Here is a 22329-nt window from a genome sequence, read left to right as displayed (position 1 = left end):
ACTAGTTATAGCACACATACTGAAACCACAAATTACCAATACTATGAATACTTACACTGAGCAGTCTTTGTAATGTATTAAAATAAATAGGTTGACAGAGGTTTTCATACTTAAATTATTGTAAAACAAATGAACTGGCCAATCACTAAGATTTCAACAAAGGTCTTGCTCCTTCAAAAAAATAAAAATGGTCAAGTCTGAATATTTAAAATATCATCAACTTTATCTTTTACTGTAAAACCTTAAATTAAGTGAAATGTGCAAAATGTACATCTAAACAAGTTTTTGTTGTATTGTTTTACATTCCTAACAAGTTGTGTCCTAAAGAAAACCATAGCTGTGTTGGTTGCTTCTCTTGGAAAGTACTAAAAATAAATGGGAATGGGAGATGGGTTTTCAGGTTGCTTCCAAAAAACCATCACTAGTTATCCATATATTTTATAATCAAAATATGCTTTTACAATTATTAAGAACTTGCAAGGTGAGTTAGGAGTGTTTGTATTGTAAATGTGTATCTTCTGGAGACTTCTGAACAGAATGCTTGATTGATCAAAGAGAAAATATTTCCCCCAGCGCTTATAAAACTCATAATCCATCAGGTCTCAGATGAGAAATTATAGTCTCAAGAAGTCTTCTAGGACACCCTTACCCCACGCTCACACACCACAAATGGTTAGATGCTCCATGTACTCCAATAGCACTTTGGCACTTAAGATGAATAACTCAGACTAGTAAGAGGCAGGGATGTAAGAGTATTTATTATGTGTGTGAACTTTTACGATGGTTAAGAATAAGCAAATGCTTAGTTCCAACTGCAATTTAACCACAAATAAGCGCTGTGACCTAGGGGTTTTGAGTGTGAGTGAGTGAGTGTGTGTGTGTGTGTCTTCTAGTTTACCTCCCAGAACAGTACGGGGATAACGCCGTAAGGAGAAAATACAATGACTAGTAACTTTACAGTACTAATCTCGGTAAGAGCTGCTGCAGGAATCACAGAAGCATCATTTTGGATTTTTACATTGCCTGTATTACAGATTCTAGGAATTAATCAATGCTAGGTGGACCCGACTAAGTGGAGAGACGGTTAGGAGGGAGTAATTTTCACTACTAGGAAAGCACGACTTCTTGCTTTCATTCTCAGCCGAGGAACCCCAGCTAAGAGCTTGGTAAGGAAGGGAATCCTTGAGGCTTAGGCAAAAGGCAAGGAGAGTGGATCAAGATAAATGAGCCTCCGCCTCAAGCCTCCCGGATTAATCACCACCGCCCGGGACCCCAGGCAGGGGTGACCACGCATGTGCAACCCGCCCCCCCCCCCCCGCCCCACTTCCCACGAGCTAAGCACAGTGCGCACGCACCCTGCCGCTCCCGCCCCTCTGATACCTTCCGCTGCTGCTGCTTCCACCGCGTGAACATTAAGTGTCGCCGCTGTTTGTTCTTAATCTCCGAAGTGCTGAAGCCTGGAGGAAAGGCAGCCACTTTCCGGGGTTGGACGCCGCTGTCCGTCGCCCCATCCTCAACGACTGCAGCCTCCTGAAGTTCTTCGGTAGCGGCTTTGCGTTTCAGGCCTTTCTTTCTGCTGCCGCCGCTCTTATTCCCGGCCTCCGCCATGGTGTTTGTTCCTTCGCAGCTGTACGGAAACGGAAATAGCTCCCTTTTCTGACCGTCTCTATTAGGCTTTTACTTCCGGGGCGGGAAGGTCTTAAAGAAAAATGCGGAGCGCCGCGAGAGCTGTAGTCGTTGAAGAAGGTGCTGAAACTTAAGTTTGAGGAAAGTTGAGGGGGTTGCCCAGCGGTATGGGTAGTGCAAGGTTGAATTCGTGGAATCCTTTATTGAGCGTTTTCTATGTGCCGAGCCCTCAAAACATTGGAACAAAACAATTTTTGTTGTATAGAGTTTACATTCTACTAGAAAGACCTTAAATGAGCTCACAAGTAAACAGTGTGGTGAGCTGTAAAGTAATACACGGTATGGAAGAAAATGAAACAGGATAAAAGTAGAGAGGGTAGAGGGGCATGTTGTGGCTTTTAAATAGGAAATCAGAGTAGGCTTCGTTGAAAAGTTACACTGGGCAAAGATTTGAAGGCGATAATGGGGTAAACTATGCAGTTATCTGGGGGAAGAGCTGCTAATCTGAGGAAAACTCCAGGCAAAGGAACCATACAGCGCCAAAGCTCCTAGGCAATAGCAAGCCTGGCATGTTCGGGAAACACCAAAGGTCAGGAGTCAGATGAGAAAGGAGGAGAGTAAGGAGGAAGGGGTTAGGAATGACAGATTGTGTGGGGTTTTGTAAGGACTTTGGTTTTCATTTTATGTGAGATGCAGATCTATTGGAGGATTTGAGAAAAGCAATAACGTGACCTGACTTAAATTTTAAAGGCATTACTCGGACTCTTCTTTTGAGAACAGACTATATGGAGAGAAAGCGAAAAGACGGGAGGAATGACAATGTCTTGAACCAGGGTGTTTCTAGTGGAGGTGGCGAGAAGTGATCAGATTCTTTTGAAAGTTCCTGACGATTGAATGAAGGGCAGGAGAGAAAGAGAAGAGTCAAAGATGACTCCAAGACGTGAACTGAGTGGGAGGATGGAGTTGCCATTGATTGAGCTGGGACAGACTTCAGGTGGAGCACATTTGAAGGGTAGGCTCAAGATTTCAGTTCTGGAAATGTTAAGTTTGAGACACTTATTAGTCATCTGATTGTTGATTTCAAGTAGTCAATTGGGATGTATGATTCTGCAATGAGAGAGAGGTGTGGGATAGAGATCAAAACTTGGGAGTCATCAGCATGGAGATAGTATTTCAACCATTATAGGCGTGTAGAAGGAGCAGCCCCACATGGAGAGCTGGAGAGAAAAGGAGCATCTAGTAAAGGTGAATGAGAAGGGGAAATAGAAGAGTGTCATGGAAGCCAAGTGAAGAAAGTGTTTCCCCAGTGGTTAAATTTTGTTATATTTCTCATTTTAATTTTATGAAAATACCCTCCAAACAGAGACAAAAGACTTCCTTTTGCCTTATTATTAGGAGTTAATTTTCCAGAAGTTGCCTTAATTTCAAATTGCATGTTTCAGTATTGACACTGAGTGTTCTGATAATCTAATATTTTGGTGTTCATACTGCATTTCTCACCTGTTCAAGTTCTTTTAAACAGAATATTAAAAACATTAATACTAGGTCTTCCAGGATAAAGCCCCATCAAAACCTGTTATCAAGCCCCTACTCCAAAATTTTGATTCGAAAACTGAAACCATTATGTTTAGAACCAAAACTAGATTTGAATTTTACAATATAATAGAAAGGGAAAAATAGTGTTGACAACTGACATATAGGTTTGACTACAATAAATCATAAAATTTTATATAGTTTATTTAAAGAGGAATAATCAGATCAAAAGCAGTGAGGAGGCGAAGGGTAAAGGGAGAAAGAAGGGAAGCAGGAGGAGACAAACCAACCTTTATCTAAAAAATATAGGCTGAAAAAATATTTTGGAAGTCTCTTCTAGACTTAATATTTTATCTCCCTACACATAATACATTGTTTCCTCACAAGAACTCAAATTAATGCTGAAGTGGATTTAGATAGTTGTCTTAAATTTATTCAGAAGTGCTATATAAATGAGACCCTAAGCTGTTTAACATAGAGACTTCCTTTTTTTTCTTTATGGCTTATTTGTAATAACAGTTGTATGAGTTGAATGAAAGGATTTCTATGATCCAAATAAAGTCCTTTTCTGAAGAAGTCACAAAAGCATTATCAATTCAGCAAATTTATGGTACTCCATAAATGAATAGGGTGAATGAATATGATGGAAACAGTGGGCTCTGTATTCAAATCTTGACTCAGTCCTTTAGATGCTATAAAAATCTCAATTAGATCACATAATCTCTGTGAGCCTCAATTTCTTTGTCTGTAAACTGGAGCTAATTACACTGCCACATAAGTTGTTGAGATAATATATATTAAAGAAACACACACCCAACAAATACTAACTAGCTATTTTTATTACTTGTAGGTATAAAAGACTATGCTAAACATTGTGGAGAAAAAAAAGACATCATATTTGCCCTCAAGTAGCTTACAGTTCAGAAAATGGAGCAATCTAGTGTAAGGATTGAATAGTGAGTGGTCAGTATAGAGTGCTCCTTCACTTACGGTCTATTTCATCCATTTGCTTTTTCTCACTAATTGCTTCATTGGTATTTTCAGTCCCATTCGTAAAGTAAAACACTTATTTTTAATACTTAATAAACATTTTTTGCTTATTTGTTTTAGTTCTGACATTTGGGAGACCCTGTAATCCAACTTTGGGACACTAGATGAGTTCAATGAACCAAAAAATATGACCAACATTCTGTTCGGAAAATTTGATCTACTAATTTACAGAATGACTTAAGCTCTTTAAATTACTGAAATAATTCCAAAGGTAAAAATATTAATCCACTGCATGAGAATAAGGGATACCAGTTTTGGTCTTGGAAGATTTTTTATTTGCAATGTGATATAACCCTTTGAAAAGCAGAAAGCAAAGGAATGCTTCCTGAGCTTGAATTATGTCATACAGTTAGGACAGGTAAGAACTATTAAAGGAAAACCAAAATGGAGAACACAGTTTGAATATATACATAGATGAAACCTTATTATAGTCATGTGACCAAAACTTAAACTGTTTTGTTTTCCCCAAATGCTGACTCTGACCTTAAACAAACTTAAGCTTTCTTCATGTTATTGTGACCCTATAGCTTCCTAGCCAATCAGCTATACACAACTAAGCTTACACAGTAAAAAGACTGTAAGTTTCTACTGACTAGTCACAATAACAAAAACAATGTACTCTTTTATTAATGCTTTATAACTGAGCTACAGCTGCTAAAAGCCGAGCTTCTAACTGCTTTCAGCTTTAAGTCTCCCTGTTTGTGAGCATTTTGTTTCTTGTTCAATAAAAGATTCATATCAAGTAAAGCTCTCTGAATCTTCTTTTGACAGAACAACAGAACTATTACATAACTAGCCTCTCATCAGTGGATATTTCACTGGTATCCAAGAACTGTTTTTGACACTTAAACTACTTATTTCATGGAATTTTGAAATTCTTTTTTGTTTATTCTGTACCTTAAGTTATCCTAATGATTAATGAGGTTTGTTTCCAGGCTATACAGAAGAAGTTGGTTGAAAAGTTATCACAGGGATTTATAGTGTCAGTAGTAATTCTCACAGTGTCAACTCTCCTTCAAAAGAACTTGAAGTCAATAAGAATAGAACTAATACAATTTTGTGAAGAGATATTAGATCCACACACCCTTCTACCCCAAAACGAATTAGAGTGACTGAAATATGAAGACTTCAGATATTGAAAACCTGGAGAGTCATTGTGTGATGAATACCATCATCTCTATGTACGCCACACTGAAATAGACATAATGCATGGGATGGCCTTTCCAGAAAACAGAATTACATTAGGAAGCGCGATGTTTGCTTCCAGAAATAAGTCTTTAGATTGTGTTTTTGGAATAATTTCTAATCATCTTTTTTTGAGGCATTTAACTTTTTTAAGTACACTCTAAACTTGGCCATGAGGTATAAGATGCAAGAACAGACCTCCTATATTTTCCAAGTAGCTTAACCCCTCGCAATAGGTGAGCTGTTTTGATAAACAGGATTTTTTTCTGCCTGCTAATATTTGCAGAAAGTGTAGTTCCACATGTTCCTTCTCCATTGATACACATTTCTGATTCTTACTTGACCAGGGAAAGCAATACCACAATCAAATTGGTTTCACTAAAGTACCATCTTCTGAAATGATTTCTGGTTGAGTTCATCAAAGGAACTTTTACTTATATCTTTGGAAGGTGTATGCTGCTTCTGGCTGGTGTTTCTGACTATGAAGGAACTATAAATACTATAAATAGTCTGGAATGACTTTTGTGTGTCTAAGTACTTATTTTGTTGATTCATTCATTCAACTAATATTTATTAAGTCATACTTTGTACCAGATCCTCTGGCTCTAGCAGTTAAAAATAACCATTCTGTGCCCCCAAAGAACTCCAGTGGGAAGAGACTAACAAGGACCAAAGCAAATCTAAAACTTGTGAGAGGTTCTATGGCCACTACCTGGTTGTTTAATCAAGACCAAATTTAAAATTACACCTCGCATCTTCGTCAAAGAGCCAGAGTAGGTATATTTGTAAGTCACCTGTTGGTAGCTCAGAATATATTTTCCATAGAAATCAACCCATGTGTGGTGATTATACCACCAATGCCAGAGACACAAATATTTATTTATTTGTTTGTTTTCAGCCAATACTGTCTATTTTTCCTCATATTTATGTTTTAATTTTCCAGAGTCAAAGAATTACTATATGAAATAAAACATACTATATCATCTGACAAACATTGTATACAATTATCAGAGACACAATATTTAAAATGAAAAGTAATGAAGCATAATCCTTAGCTTAGACCAGCAGTTCTCAAACTATTTTCTTAGAACCCCATACACTCTTAAAACCCCGAAGAGCTTTTGTTTATGTGAGTTATACCTATCAGTATTACCATGTATGAATTAAAATTGAGGACAAATTAGGTATGTATTTATTTTAAATTAATAACAATAAACCTATTAAATGATAAGATACATACTTTATGAAGATGACTATATCTTCCAAAACAAAAAAAAATTAATGAGCAGAGTCACATTATTTTACATGGTTTGCAAATCTATGTCTGGCTTAATAGAAGGTAGCTGGATTTATATCTACCTCTTCATTTAACCTGTGACATACCGTTTTGGTTGAAGTACATGAAGAATATCTGGTCTCAGGTATGTAGTTGAAAAAGGGAGGAGTACTTTAAGAGCTTTTTAGGTAACTGGCTATTCTTTGATATTACACCAAAATTTGAGAAGTTGTAAGTTTCCTAAAGGTTAGTTGCAATGTGTAATGTGAAATCATATCAATGAGCTCTTACATTAAAATCTATTGGCCTGTCTTGCATTTTGAGTGGATCTTTTACCCACAGGTATCATGCATTCATTGGCTATTTGGAAAATAATGGTTCACTGACTTATGCATATCTTCCAAAATTGACGCATTTCATTATATAATATCAAAAAATCACATTTCTTAAAATCATTGCTAATCTCATCAGAAAAGTCTTCAATCACTGGTAAGCTGTCAAGCTTACCATGGTGGATATGAGTACAAGTTTTCTGAAATTCTGACTTTCACTTTTAATAGAGGCTTCCTTGGCTTTGGGTCACTGATGGCAGTGTCCATAATGCAAAGCAGGAGGTGGAGGCAGGGGTTTAGGAGAGTGAGGAATTGTGGGTGATGAGGGCCTCTTGTTCATGTACTCTTCCCAGGGCTATTTCTCAGGCCAAGCCATCTCCCTGTTAGCTTTTCGGTTGTGGACCCTTGATTATTGGCTTACTTTTCCACCGCCACCATTAGTTAGCAAGAGCAACTTTATCGTAAAGCCAGAATGTATTCTGGGAGTCTGCTTATAGAGGCAATTAGAGGGGTGCATTGTGGGGTCCTTCTACCCTACTCATTTGTGCAGGATGCAAGCCACCACCCACCATGTGATGGATCCTACAGCAGCATCTTGGGAAGTAAAAGTTACACTATTTGGTGATTCTGATTAAGGATTTTTTTCTTTTCCAACCCACTATAGAAAAGAATGCATTCTCACAGCCTCTCCTCCTTGAAGTAATCAAAAAACCTTTTTAATTTTTCTGGTTTCTTTTTTCCCCCTATAGCAACCAGATGAAATACAGATAAAAGATTCCTTTTATCCCTTTACACTCTAATGGAGATTATAAGGTCTTACTTATATAATAATGTTGATCTTTGGCTGCACAAAACAATGAAATAAAGCTAAGCTACTTTTAGGGGGAGTAACAAGTCAGTAGATTTCTTGAAATTTCCATCATGAGCCTAGGGGGTCTCTAGGAGAGAGAAAGAAAGGTAAGAAGATGGAAGAACAGTCTGAAGAATTGAAGATGTGTTTGTGAGATAAGCATTAACAGTAGTGATATAGGCTTAAGCTACAGAATTAGATTTACACTCTTATCCTCCCTATTTTGTCCCTATGAGATTAGGGATAAAATATCCCTAGTAAGTGATCAGGTTCCAAGTTTCCACCTTGTTCCAGTAGACTCAAGGAAGATTTTGTTGATTCTGGTTCCCTACAATTATTCCTTCTGTATTCTAAAGCCAAGAGTTCAGGATATAGATTAGTATATTCCAAAATTTGCCTTAGTTAAAGGCATTGTTTCTATGATGGAGACATGTTAGGAAGTTCCAGTGCTCTCTAGGGATCACTAAATGCTAGAACATCTTGTATTTGCTAAAACCTTCAAAAGGCCTATAGAGCTACTTGAAATATGATCAATGGACTAGCAACAATGACATCATCTGGAAGCTTGATAGAAATGCAGTTTTGGGGTCCACCCGAGACCAACTGAAAGATGCTAGGTGATTCATAAACACACAGGCAATCTGACAATTAAGTTCGCGAACTTGTTGCAACGATGTTGCTAACCTTTTTTTTATATCAGAGGGATTATTCATTATATTTGTACCAACTAACCAACCAGTTAACCAAGTTTACTAATTGGAAGTACTGAAAAGGCTGTGTGAAAAAGTTAGACGACCTGAACTTTTCATGAACAATTCATGGCTCGTGCATCACGACAATGCACCAGCTCACATGGCACTGTCAGTGAGGGAGATTTTAGCCAGTAAACAAATAATTCTATTGGAACACTCACTCTACCTACCTGATCTGGCCCCCAATGGCTTCTTTCTTAATTCAAAGATAAAGGAAATATTGAAAGGAAGACATTTTGATGACATTCAGGACATCAAGGGTAATACTACGACAGCTCTGATGGCCATTCCAGAAAAAGAGTTCCCAAATTGCTTTGAAGGGTGGACTAGGCACTGGCATTGGTGCATAGCTTCCCAAGGGGAGTACTTCAAAAGTGACCATAGTGATATTCATCAATAAGGTATGTAACACTTTTTCTAGGATGAGTTCATGAACTTAATTGTCATACCTTTGTAAAAAGTTTAAGAAACACTTCTGAAGAAGATGTTTTATATCCCTCATCCCTATTAATTTCTATTGATCAATCAGAGACCTTGTTTCGAGCCAAAAATTATGGTTGTTTATAACAATGTTATATTTTTAAAAACAGCATTTTACTATTTAAAAAATGGTTGCATTGCTTGAAGGAAAGACAGATTAGTGAGAACTATTGTGGGAAACTAATGTATTTGTTTTATTTTCTAACTTAGAACTTTCACGGACTTGGAATGAGGTTTAATAGATTCTTTATCTCACTGGTAAGCAACATATCAATCCAGAGACCTATGATTATACCTCGAGAGAACAAAATGGCTTTACTTTTCTTTCAAGCAATATCAATGAAAGTGATTCTCAAAGTGTAGTACCAGGTCCAGCAGCATCCACATCCCCTAGGAACTTGTGAGAAGGGCAGTTGTCTGATTCAGAGTATCTGAATCAGAGGCTCTGGGGATGGGACTCAGAAATCTATTTTAACAGGCCCTTCAGCTGATCTAATGCACACCCAAGTTGGAGACCCACTGGTCTCGATCCATTATTTTCTGATACATACAAGCAGACTATTTAAGGTTTTTGTTTTTCTAGAGTCTATGGTAAGCTTCCTGAACTGGCAACCAAATCGGCCTCTTCCCGTGTCTATATATGGGGAAATTTAGGTGGCCTACTACCTAAATTTTGGCCTACCAAAATTTTGGTATCTACTAGGTGATACCAAAAGAACTGTTTTATCAAAGTGTTCTCATAAAAAAAATACTCTAGCAATGGTGGTAGAGTTTGTATTGATATAATCATCATCTTTAGGTAAATAAAAGATTAATAACTGGCTATAGATCATGTTTGCTTTTTGCTAAAAGTTAGTTAAGAATCTGACAGGTGGCTCTTGGAGACTCAAATCATTTTTATTACTGCTCACATTATTATTTTGACAGCGATTCTTTTTATTGCCCAGACATGGCTGAATTTTGAATATCAGCAGTAAAACAGTAAAGCCTCTTCCTGCTAAGTGCGATGTGGCATATGGATTGAATCCTGAAACAGAAAAAAGACATTAGTGGAAAACAAATGAAATATGAATAATGTTCAACATTTAGTTAATAGTAATATAGCAATGTTGGTTCTTAGTTTTGAAAAATGTACTATGGCAATGTCAAATGTTACCATTAAGGGAAATTGGGTGAGGGTATATAGGAACTCTGCATTATTTTTGCAACATTTCCATAAATTTAAAATTATTCCAAAATAAAAATTTCTTTAAAAAAAAATCTCTCCTTGACCTGTCACTTAACAAAGGTGTTGAAGTATTACCGAGTAAAATAAATTAACTACTCTACACCTGCCTATTTGTAGGTAGACCAAAATTGTTTAATTTGTTGGGATGCCAACAAATCTATTAATCGTCACAAACACATTTGATAAATATCTAGGACAGGCAATTACAGCAGGAAAGGTGCTTCCTTTACTCTCCATTCCTTGAACTTTTATATATAGTTTCCACTCAGTACTTTGCACTTGGTGATATGTTGTTTTAATAATAATCCTCAAATCATTTCATGCATGACTGTTCCCATCCACCCCCGCCTCCTCCAGAGCACTTAATGCAGGAAGTAGGCATTCAGAGCTCAGATTTCTCTGACTAACCAACTGACTCAATATGCTACCTGTAATTATAGTTTAAAATTTAATCAGGGCAGTTCTGGGAACTCAAGGGGATAAAGTCAAAATCAACTATTCAAGTTAGGTTTGCATAAATTTCCTAGATTGAATAGACTTCATCAAAACTTGTCAAAATGCAGAATTTGTCAGTGGAAAGCAGAATATAAAAAATTTTAATCATCCATATGAGATACACTCAAGATTGGAGGTGAATAGTTCGTGGTGAAGTTAACATTTCTAAAATAAATTTTCGCTGAAAAGAAAGTTACCAGTCTTCTTTCATGTTTTTTGTTTTATTGTATTTTGTTTCTTAAGGTAATCAAGGATCACAAATATTATCTTGCTCTGGCTGTTGATATGTGTGGAGAAATTCTGATAGAAGTAACCTAATAGGAGAAACAGTTTATCTCTGATCTTCCTCGGTAGTATCTATGTAAACTAAAACCAAAGCTACTTAAAAATAACAAGGATTATGCATCTAACAGAGATTCTCAAAGTGTTTCCAATGTATCATCTCAATCCTTCTAAAATTCCTATAAATAGATACAAGGCAGAAATTATCACCATTTTTCCAGTAGGAAAATGGAAATTCAAAGAGATTAAAAACAGCACCCAGAGGAAACTACAAATTGTAATTCTTAGGCCATTTCTTTTTCAACTAATCCTGTGTCATGCCCTTAGATCCATATTACATACAGCAAATTGTTAAGTGAGTCAACCCCATACATCTACATATATGGTCTGACAATTAAGTTCGCGAACTCATCCTAGAAAAAGTGCTAAATACCTCATTGCTGAATATTACTATGGTCACCTTTGAAGTACTCCCCTTGGGAAGCTATACACCCATGCCAGGGCCTCATTCACCCTTCAAAATAATTATGGAACGGCCATCAGAGCTGTCGTATTACCCTTGATGTCCTGAATGTCATCAAAATGTCTTCCTTTCAATATTTCCTTTATCTTTGGGTAAAGAAAGAAGTCACTAGAAGCCAGATCAGGTGAGTAGGGAGGGTGTTTCAATACAGTTAGTTACTGGCTAAAAACTCCCTCACAGACAGTGCTGTGTGAACTGGTGCATTGTCGTGATGCAAGAGCCATGAATTGTCGGCAAAAAGATCAGGTTGTTTTCATCCAACTTTTTCACACAGCCTTTTCAGCATTTCCAAATAGTAAACTTGGTTAACTGGTTGTCCAGTTGGTACAAATTCATAATGAATAAATCCCTCTGACATCAAAAAAGGTTAGCAACATTGTTTTGACTCCTGATTTAGACTGACGGAAATTTTTGGTCATGGAGAATTGTCTGACTTCCATTGTGCACTTTGACACTTTGTTTCAGGGTCATATTGGTACACCTATGTTTCATTACCCATGATAACACGGCCTAAAACATCGTCTCGCCTCTCCCAAACCTCTTGGCAAACTTCAACTCTTCTTTGCTTTTGTTCATTAGTGAGCTCCTTTCGGGACCATTGTTGCACACACCTATCTCATGCCAAGATTTTCAGGTAAGATTTTCCTGTTTCTTTGTTGATGTTTACTTGGTCTGCTATGCTTCTCACAGTCAGCTGATGATTTTGACGCACAATTCGATGAATTTTTGCAATATTTCCGTCAGTTCTGCTCATTACTGGCCACCCTGACCTCTCCTCATCATTGATGAGTTCTCTTCCCACAGAAAAACATTTAATCCGTTTGTACACTGTTGTTTTCTTCATGGCATTATCCCCATAAACTTGGACTGACATGTCCTTAGTTTCACTTCCACTCTTGCCAGGTTTAACAAAGAATTTAATGTTTGTTCATTGCTCTGATTCAAGCTTAGACATTCTCGTAATGGCACACAAAAACACGCAACAACAATAATGAACACCACTCAGCAAGACACCGCCACATGTGGACACGAACACAGCTGTGAAACACTGATATATCAAGGTTATGAAACCTTACTGAACTGCTTGTATAATGCTTCCAATGTAAGCGCACAGTGACAAGTTCATGAACTTAATTGTCAGACCTCATATACTGATTTTCTTTTCTTGATTCTATAGTGTATGTCCAGGAACAAAGCACTTGAAGTGTAATGCAGATCCTTTAAAAGAGGCAGATGCATAAAATTTGGAGCAGTAAATGTAACAGCAATATTTGTTTTTCATTTAGCTATTTCAATCCATGCTTGTTTTTGCTGTTTTTTTTTTTTTTTTTTTTTGCAGAGGTGGTAGAGTTTGACACAATTTTGGACAAATGAGTTTAGGCAAAAAATGTATTTGTTTGCCATAACTATAATTATACTAGGGAGACTTACGTCAGGGGCTCCCAATTATAGGAGGTAGGGAAGAATTATCTTTATGATTTCTTGAGGTGAGGTAATAAATTGAAAATTATTTGGTTGACACAATTAAAAGTTGTTGGTCAGAGGCCAGGAGAATTATTGATTTTTCTTCCAGATTTCTTTCTCAGGAATAAAATAGTTTTCAAATACCTGAGTTAGATTTCACATTGAAACCATTCATAGGGAGGTTTAATATTTGAACTGCTAATAAGAGGTTTGCCATTTGAACTGCTAGGAGACTGTGCCTTATACAAAATGAAGATACACCTAATCTACTTTACATAGCTGATTAAAGATACTACCTATTTCATATTTTATCTCAAATTAGCATAAACATTTCGGCATTTGTTGTGAAACTAACATTTAACATAGCGTGGTCAGGGTTTGATGTCCTAGATAAGGAAAAATAGTGTGTTATCTTTTCCAGAAGAATGTTATCTTGTCACAGCACACATTTAAGTAGGAGTCATGATATTGCTCCATAAGCATCTTCATTAAAAATAGAAGTCTTCCTAAACTTGGAATTGTATTTAATGAATATAGCCCATTTAGTCCTTATAAGCTATTAAGTAAGATGATTCGAGTACTTATTTATTCATTCATCTATAAATACTTGTTAACCATCACAACAAAGCATGGCCTTGTGAGGAAGCTAGAGAAGCAAAACACAACATAAGACCCATCTCTGCAAGGAAGTTAAAATACAATGAAGAATCAAAACATACAACATGAGACCTTATACCTCAATCCAGGTATTAAATAACACTGGAAAAGAACAGTATTATAGAAGTTAGAAGGTTGTATCTTTCAGTACTTGCTATGATGTTAAATGGAGAGCCCTGTGTTTTTGAAGCAATTTATTATAATGATTAGGAACACAGGTTTTGTTTTTAATTTTTATGGTACAATATTATTGTCTGTGTTCATTATACTGTGCTTAGATCTCCGTGGCTTGTTTACTCCTCATTGCAAGTTTGTACCCTTAAACACCATCACTCTATCTCCTCTCCCTACACCCTATTCCATTGGTAACCACAATTTTAGTAGTTTTTACAGGTGAAGAGGCACATTTTCCAACGTAACATGTCTCTTTCGCCCTCCAAAACATCTTCACTTATTATCCCAAACATGCTGAAATAGCACAGTTGTTCTTCCATAGCCAGTAATCTCATTTTACTCATTAATACACCCCCCAACCAAAGCTAAACCCTAAGAGATTAGGGAGGAGGCAAATATACAGAGGGTGCCAAAACAATGTATACACATTTTAAGAAAGGCCAAAGCTATATTAAAATTGTAATACTCAAAATATTCCAATAACAAAAGATGAATACACGTTATGTATGTACATTGTTTTGGCACCCCCGGCATTTCAGTTATTTCACTAGTCTAGGCTTGATTATCACTAAGATCACGTGGCTTTGACATTGGACTTCAAGGCCAGTACTTACTATCATGACTACCAAAACCACAATGTCTTTCGTCAATTTCTAATAAAAACTACATGAGTAAGTTTGGATTTTTCAAGCAGGTCACCATATAAACAAGGTGACAATTTGTAGACTTTTCAATAGGATAATAACATATGTCATTACATAACTTACTGAGTGATCAGCATGCTTAGAAAACCAGTTTTATATGGCACCAAATTCAACTGGACTTACAGACTTAAGTGAGTGGGTAAACTATTTAAATGTTCTTTAACAAAAGTCAGTTTCGGAGTAAATGACTAAGGGTTCTGATACATGACTGACTGGTAAATCTTGTAGCTCTGATCCCAGGAAATAAGACTGACTAAAAATACAAATACTAACTCATGAATTAACTGGACTCATTCATTCATTCTAGAACCTCATGCTAAGTGGGGCAAAATTGTTTTTCACCAAGTTCAAGTTTAACTCCTGCCTTCTTCCCAAACTGAAAGGCAGTCCCCTTCCTCTCTCAGCCACCTCAAATTAAGTAACCCCTTTGGACTCATATTTGATTATTTCCCAGTTTTTTAGTTCTTGTGTGAGAAAGTATATCCCTGGGTGCATGTGGATTTGTGTTTATCTTGTTTGCCCTATTCATTGATCAGTTCCCTAAGGGTCATTCTCTGTTGCAGTGGTTTTGAATAGCTTTTTATGTCCTGATACTTACGTCACCAAAGGAACCGAATCCTGGAAACAAACTCATGTTTACATGCATTCTGTTATAATATTATACTTCTCATTCACTGTATTATTTTAATGAACAAAAATTGTGGTAATGTGGTTGGGAGTACATTTTATTGCAATGATAATGGTGACTTCACATTTATTTAGCACTTGTTACATTCCAAACAATGTTTTGAGTGCCTTACAACAGGACTTATTTAATTGCCTCACCAGTCCCCTGCATTGGGTACGATTAAGGGCCTCATTTTTATAGATTAGGTATCTGAGGCACAGAGAGATTATAAATGTTGCCCAGTCACCCCACCAGAGCCAGGATCCACACGCAGGCAACCTGCCTCCTACACCCTTATTATTAGGGGCTGTGCTGTAAAATGATCCACCATGTAAAGCCACGTGTTTCATTAATAATGAAAAACATGATACTATTTTGGAGTATAAACTTTACCATTACAGATCAGAAAGTAAGGTAAATAAAAATTTGCAAAAGTAATATCAGCAAATAAAATGGGCAGAAAATGGTGCGTTATGCTTGCAAGTGGACATGGGGACGAAGTAAGAGTGACTATTTGGAAATTCTAGTGAAAACCTTATGTCCTAGACTGCTCTTCCCTGTCCACTGATAATCTGCATCCCCCCAGGAGGGAATTACTGCTTTAGTAAACATTCTGCGTGACTCCCTACTATGCCTTCTATAGATGTTTCTAAGCAGAGAGGGCCCTTGGTGAATATTGGAAAGTTTGTTAGTTCATTCAACAACCATTTATTCAGAACCTACCCAAAAAGCTCATAGATCTGTAGGGGAGACCAATGTATAAACAAATTATAACAATACGGTAAAATAAATTTAAAAAGAGGCCATGTGCAACATGTACAGTAGTGATACCGAGATGCAGAAGAGAAGTAAGTGGTGGAAGAAAAAATAATAGGGAGAAGTGTATCTGAGAGGCATCCCTAAAGAGGAAGTGTGAATTGGTTGCGTGAGTTCTCTGGGCAGACAAGGAATAAAGAAGGCCATTCCACACAGAAGTTGTGACATGTGTGAAGACTCACAATATGTACTAGGATAATGTGTTCAAAGAACTGTACATCTCATGGGATTATGGGTACGTGAGGTGCAGAGAAAGAAGGGAATTAAAGATTAAGCTGGAGGGATGGGCAAGGACTAGAAGAATATGAAGGAATTTGGAACTTCATTGGAGAGAATGGTGAGTCAATGAATAGTAAGCCAGGGAATGCCATGGTGAATTTAATGCTCTGACAAATTGAACTCCACCTTCTTCCAATTGATTATCACACATGGATGATGTATTAAAAAGTAATCAAGCATGTGAGATTTATATATATATATATATATATATATATATATATATATATATATATATATATATATATATATATAAAGGGGGCGTATATTTATGTCTGCCCAGCATCCATTCTTGCTTTCTTTCATTTTTTGTAATAGCACCTTGGTTTTCCTTTAGAGATTAACCCTCCCACAATGCCTGCAATTTCCTAAAACTATCAAACAAGTTATCCTATTCTCCTTCAGTAAAAGTTGAGCGAAGGATCTGAGCAAGGTGCCTCCAACTCCTCTAGGAATTTAAATTTTGTGAGGAGTGACTCAAGGATGGGAAAAGATTATAGTTGATCCACTTGATGTCAGATCCCTGAAGGAAGCCCGTATTTCCTGTTACTCAGATGACCAAAATGCCCAGAATTACCTCAGTCTACTCCTTTCTGAAGCTGGTGTTCCCAGATTGCTTCTGATTCCTTGAACTTTCCCATAACCTTCCAATAAATTCCATTTTTGGTTGAGGTACTACATTCCTTTTTGTTCAGTTTTCTTCCAAACTAAGAACGTTAATCTATACATCACTGTGAGGACAGAGTCCCAGAGAGCAGTTTCCAGGCTCTTGGCCTCACGTGGAAAGGTGCTGGCTCGGTTATTAGATGGCCGTCAGCTGTAATTGGATGGCCATCCGCTGTGGCTGGGTGGCCATCAGCTGTTACCGGTAGGCATTAGCCACTAATATAACTGCCATGGCTACGCTAGCAAGCAGATGGTGGATAGCAGCTAGCAAGTGGGATTGGTGGATTGGTTGGCAGAGAAGCGGATGGCAGATTGCGGAACGTGTGTCTCCAACCCAGCCACCAGCGAGTTTGGTGGTGTGACTCCCCTATCTACGGCTCCATTTGTGTTCCTTTTTGGCCTCACCATATTCTGTGTTCACCTGCTGAGAGGGGGAACTGAGACCCGCATTACAATCACTTGTGGGGATGGTCTGCTTATCTTTACCTACTGAAAGCAGCTGGAAATTTGGTCCTAAGGTCGTTGTACTGTCCCAGTCTAGACACAGCAGTCAGCCCTCTGCTCCCTGGATCTCGCTGCTGCACTAGTGTCCTGGCAACAAGTGGGCTCAGATTTGCTTTGCTCTCAAAACCTGAAGACCTCCCTCCCTCTCCTTCTCTTCTCCACTGAGCCACCAACCTGGAACAGGGAGAACCTCTACTTGTGAATATCCTCTTCCGTTTATATTTCTGGCCAAGACCCTTTTCCTATGTTTAGCAAAGAAACTTTCATTCCCTTCAGAAAATCACGATGTTCACCTAAGGTCCTGGAAGAGTACTAAAAGACTTGTAGGCCTCTTCTACTTTCCACCTTGCCCCAGAGCTACTTGGACTCAATAAACACATAATTTTCTACGTGCTTGAATTGGGAAGCACGTTGGAGGAAGAAGAAAAATGAAAAGACACAAAAAAGGAAAAAGAAAAGACACTAGCTCTTCAAAATACTCCAGTAGTTTATAATAAAAACAATACCTTTCAGATATCTTCATTATTATTCTTTGTTGTACTGTTTGTATATTTTGTGTTATTTTATATTTTATTCAAGGATGGAGAATTAACATTTTTTACTGGATGTATTGGGTTGTTTTCCTAGGTAAACAGTGGCTTTTTTTAGTCACTGTAATGCCAGCAATGATTATGCCTCTGCCTAAAGATGAACAGTCTTCATGCATTTTCCAAATCATCTGAAAGAACTCTCAGAAGCTCACTTCCCCTGAAAATGCTTGGGCCACAGCCTGTCCACTTAAACACTGGGTCACTGGCAAGATGCAGTCCTTAGTCCTCTTTTTCATGTACACCTTCCTGTATGGTTTTATGTAATATCAAATCCAGGTGATGGAATGTATGGGGGTGCAATAAATGAATGTGAGTGTTTGACGTGTTTCACAACTGGAATTTACAATGGTGGACTTTCCTACTTTCCTAACTCTCCAACTCGGTCATATTCTGCGATAATTTCCACCAGGTTATTTAGATATTTTCATAGAACCGAGGCTCAAGGGAGATAAAAGTTTCTTCCTTTAATCCTGATCTCACTCTCATTATCCCCTCTCATTTCATTTTTTTTTTTTTTTTTTTCTGCAGAAACTTGGAGGTTTTCAGCATAGAGAAGATGGAGGCAATGAGGAAGAGAAAAGACAACAACAGGAGAAAAAGCCGGTAAAGGAAGCTGGAGAGAAAAATGAAAATTTGAAAGAAAAGTCGAAACCAATACTCATAAGGTATTTTGAAAGTATTCAAAAGCAAAAGAGTAGAATTAGTAAAAAAAACAAACAAACAAAAACCAAAAAACAGAACACTAAATGTTACTTCTTATCCCTCCTTTCTTTATTTTATATCTACACCCACACTACCATCCATCTCTCCCTTCTCAAGCATGCCTTTTTTTTTAAAAATTTTAATCAATGTAGTTTTTTTTAAATATTAGTTTCAGGCGTACAAAACAATGCACTAGTTAGACATTTCACCCCTCAAAAAGTGATAACCCTCCTTCCCCAATCTATTGTCCCTCTGACGTCATATATATTACAATTCCATTGTCTCTATTCTCTATGCTGTACTCCATATCCCATGACTATATATATATTAAATTATTGTTGACATGCAATATTATTCAGCTTCAGCTTCAGCTTCAGGGGTACAACACAATATTCAGGCATCTACACCGTCCATGAAATGGTCTCCCTAATAAGACATGTGCCCATCTGACACCCTACAAAATCTTTACAACATTTTTTATTGTATTCCCCACACTATCTGTCATATCCCCGTGGCAATATTGTAGTTACCAATTTGTGCTTTCTAATCCCCTCCTCTTCTCCTTCGTCCTCACCCCCCTCCCATCCAGCAAAGCCTTTCTGATACTGGACATGTCACAAAAGTCACAGTGGTTTTGAACATGTTCTTTCAATATATGTTTAGAGCCATTGCTCATCATTACTTGGGTTCTTCTAATTAAGCAAAGAAGTACGTCTAACTGCTTTAGTAGTGAAGTTATCCTTCTTGGAAGGGACTTCCTGAGAGGGTGATCCAAAAGGGAATCAGGGTTTCAGCCTGTCTCTTACTACTTCCTCAGAATGGAGTGAGCTTGTACTCTGGATCTCATAAAGTAATTTTCTATTCTTCATGTTTATATTTTATTCTTTTTTACAATTTCTTTTTACCTCCATATTGTTGGTATTATTCGAAAACTTTTATTTGGCTTCACCTGTTTTCTTGAATATGAATGTAGCTGATAATAATACAAATGGTACTTTCCTCAAGAGTGACGGCAAGAAAGCCTAGTTCATTCCTTTTATTATAGGTTTGCCTTCTAAGGAGAGGCCACACTGAGAAGAAGGTAGTATTATTTAGGCTAGCAAATGTTATGTGCTTGTGGTGTCCTGGTGTTTATTTCCTTCCTTCCTTCCTTCCTTCTTCCCTCTTTCCTTCCTTCCTAACAATAAATCTTTCTTGTTTCACCCAGTCAGCTTAGAAATGGAGGGTGTGAGGTGGCTTCATCAATGATGGACCTCTTTCTTTAGAGATTTATTTTAGTAACTCCCCAGGCTTTGATGTCTTTGTTTCCATATTTGTTGCCATTCCTTCATGCTAGAGGTGACTTTCCTCCTAACCCTTTTCCTCATAACTTTACTTCTCAGAGACAAAGGACATGTTCTGTGCCTGACAGCATTATGAAACACCTGGGTTTGACCCATCCCTCCACAGGCTGCACCACCCAGGACACTATGAAAATGAAGTTCCACTGACTGGAGGTCATTAATACTCCGCTGGGTTCAGATGAACTTAGACCAACACGGAACCCCAAAGGCCAGGCTGTGGAAGGTCCTCTCTGAACATGCTTACAGTAAGTTTTCAGCCAGATTATTACTTATTTTAGTGTTGGTTTTTGAGATGCCAGTTCATTGGTTCTGTGCTTGGCATGGAAGCGTGAGGTCTCTAGATGTAAGGCTTCACTAAATGTGGGTGAATATTTACCGACTTTCCCTCCTTTTCTGTTTGTAAGAGACTCTTTTTCTTTGTTGGTATTTTATACTCGGTGCCTTGGGAAAAACACTAGAAATTACCTCTATTTTATTTTGTAGCAGTCTAGTCAAAGAGAAAAAGGAGAGTTGAAGAAGAATGGAGATTAAATTCAATATATATATTGATTTATAAAATATACATATATACATACAAATATATATATAAATATAAATATAAGTATATATGTATAGTCTTAGGTTTTACATGGCTCACACCCATCTTTATACTATAATTTGTCTGATTCTCACATACTACCCCAAATATTATTTGTCATTTATTCATTCAACAAACATCTATTGAATTGGGCCCTTTGAAAATAAAGGAGAGATTTCAACCAGCAAATAAGTTCTATGAGCACAGGATGTTAGTCTACTTCATTTACTGCTATATCTCTAGCACCCAACACAGTGCCTGGCACATAGGAGGCACTCAATAAATATTTGTTGGAAAAATGAATGAATATTAGTGTGATTTAAAAAAAATCATCTTAGAGTAAGAAATATACTAAATATATTGGACGTGGAATTGTGACTATCATGAGGCTTATCATTCAGCAAAGGACCCTGAGAAAGACTTGAAGGACCCACGTGTCAGAGGAGGTATGCTCCTTTATGATCAGAGTGGGCAGCTATTTTATGTTCCAGGTGTTTTTTGTTTTGTTTTGTTTTGTTTTTGCTTTGAAGGAGGTGTGTGCTTAACTTCATCTTTTCATTGTTACTCTTCTTTAGAAGGTAAAAGATTCTGATATATAAAAACAATGAATTGGTTTTATTTATTAGTCTTTTCAGTGTTCACTTAGTGCTGATGTCTTAGGAATTCCAAGGTACCCTTCAGCTGGTTATGTTAAACCTCACAGCGCAGCACAGAGGTTGTGAGCAGAGCACACAGCTCCTTAGGGTCAAGCCGATCTCACTAGAGTGTTTATTTTTACATTTTGTATTTGCTGTTCCTCTATTTCTGTATCCTTCTTAAGACCAGCACTAAAGAAAAGGGGGAATTGAAGATGAGGACCTGGGATTTTGGTGAAGGACTTACTTGGCTGGTCCCCTCTGTCACCCACTGTCACCCACTGTCTTTCCTACCCACCTAGCTCAGAACATCTTTTTTTCTCCCTTGCTCCTCCAACAGTAAAGCCAAATGGAAACCAAATGCGAACTTGGCCGAGGGCACTCCCTAACTAGGAAGGCACCATCACCTCCCTTTTGTGGTCTTGGGAGCTGAGAATTCAGAGTGACTTGTGTCTGCAGTGGTAAGACCAGAAGTTCTGTCTGAAGCTTTAGCTATTATGCAGGGCTATAAAAAGCACATAACACAGTCAAAGATTTTGATGTGGCAGTTGAAGTGTTATGGGATTTTATTTTATAAGAACCTTCAGTCGGACACATAAATGTCGCTCAGGTAAGTGAGGCTTTGTGTGTGTGTGTTTTTTTTTTTCTTATAATTCACTCTGAGTTCATCCAAGGCAAACATTTCCAAACCAGCTGATTAGAAAAAACACTGGGTTATTGTGGGAGAAGCACAAGATTGAGAATCAGGATTTCAGTTCTAGATTGGACTTTATTGTAACCAGCAGAAACCTGAGATTTTTTTTCAATCATGATTTTTTTCTCAGAAAAATTTCCCTTATTATCTTTTGGTTGTGGTTGGGGGAAGGGGTGATAGGTGTAGAAGAAACAGAAGTTTTCACAGAAAAGTGGAACTAATATTTCTGCTAAGATGGCACTGCCTAT

The 22329-nt window shown here is 37.4% G+C and overlaps 1 protein-coding gene across 2 annotated transcripts in view; it reads right to left on the bottom strand.

The window, feature by feature from the left end:
* Positions 1–22329, bottom strand: part of RPF1 (ribosome production factor 1 homolog) — a 49612-nt gene that overhangs the window by 15514 nt on the left and 11769 nt on the right. For both annotated transcript variants that reach the window (XM_019715228.2, XM_019715229.2), the window contains one exon: positions 1381–1627. In XM_019715228.2, the coding sequence (XP_019570787.2) occupies positions 1381–1608 (228 nt within the window). In that variant the 5' untranslated portion in view covers positions 1609–1627. Of the gene's footprint in view, positions 1–1380; positions 1628–22329 lie in introns of those variants that run through there.

This window comes from Rhinolophus sinicus, linkage group LG06, assembly GCF_036562045.2.
Source record: "Rhinolophus sinicus isolate RSC01 linkage group LG06, ASM3656204v1, whole genome shotgun sequence".
In the NCBI taxonomy this organism is placed as follows: domain Eukaryota; kingdom Metazoa; phylum Chordata; class Mammalia; order Chiroptera; family Rhinolophidae; genus Rhinolophus; species Rhinolophus sinicus.
This window is presented reverse-complemented; position numbering and strand designations above follow the sequence as displayed.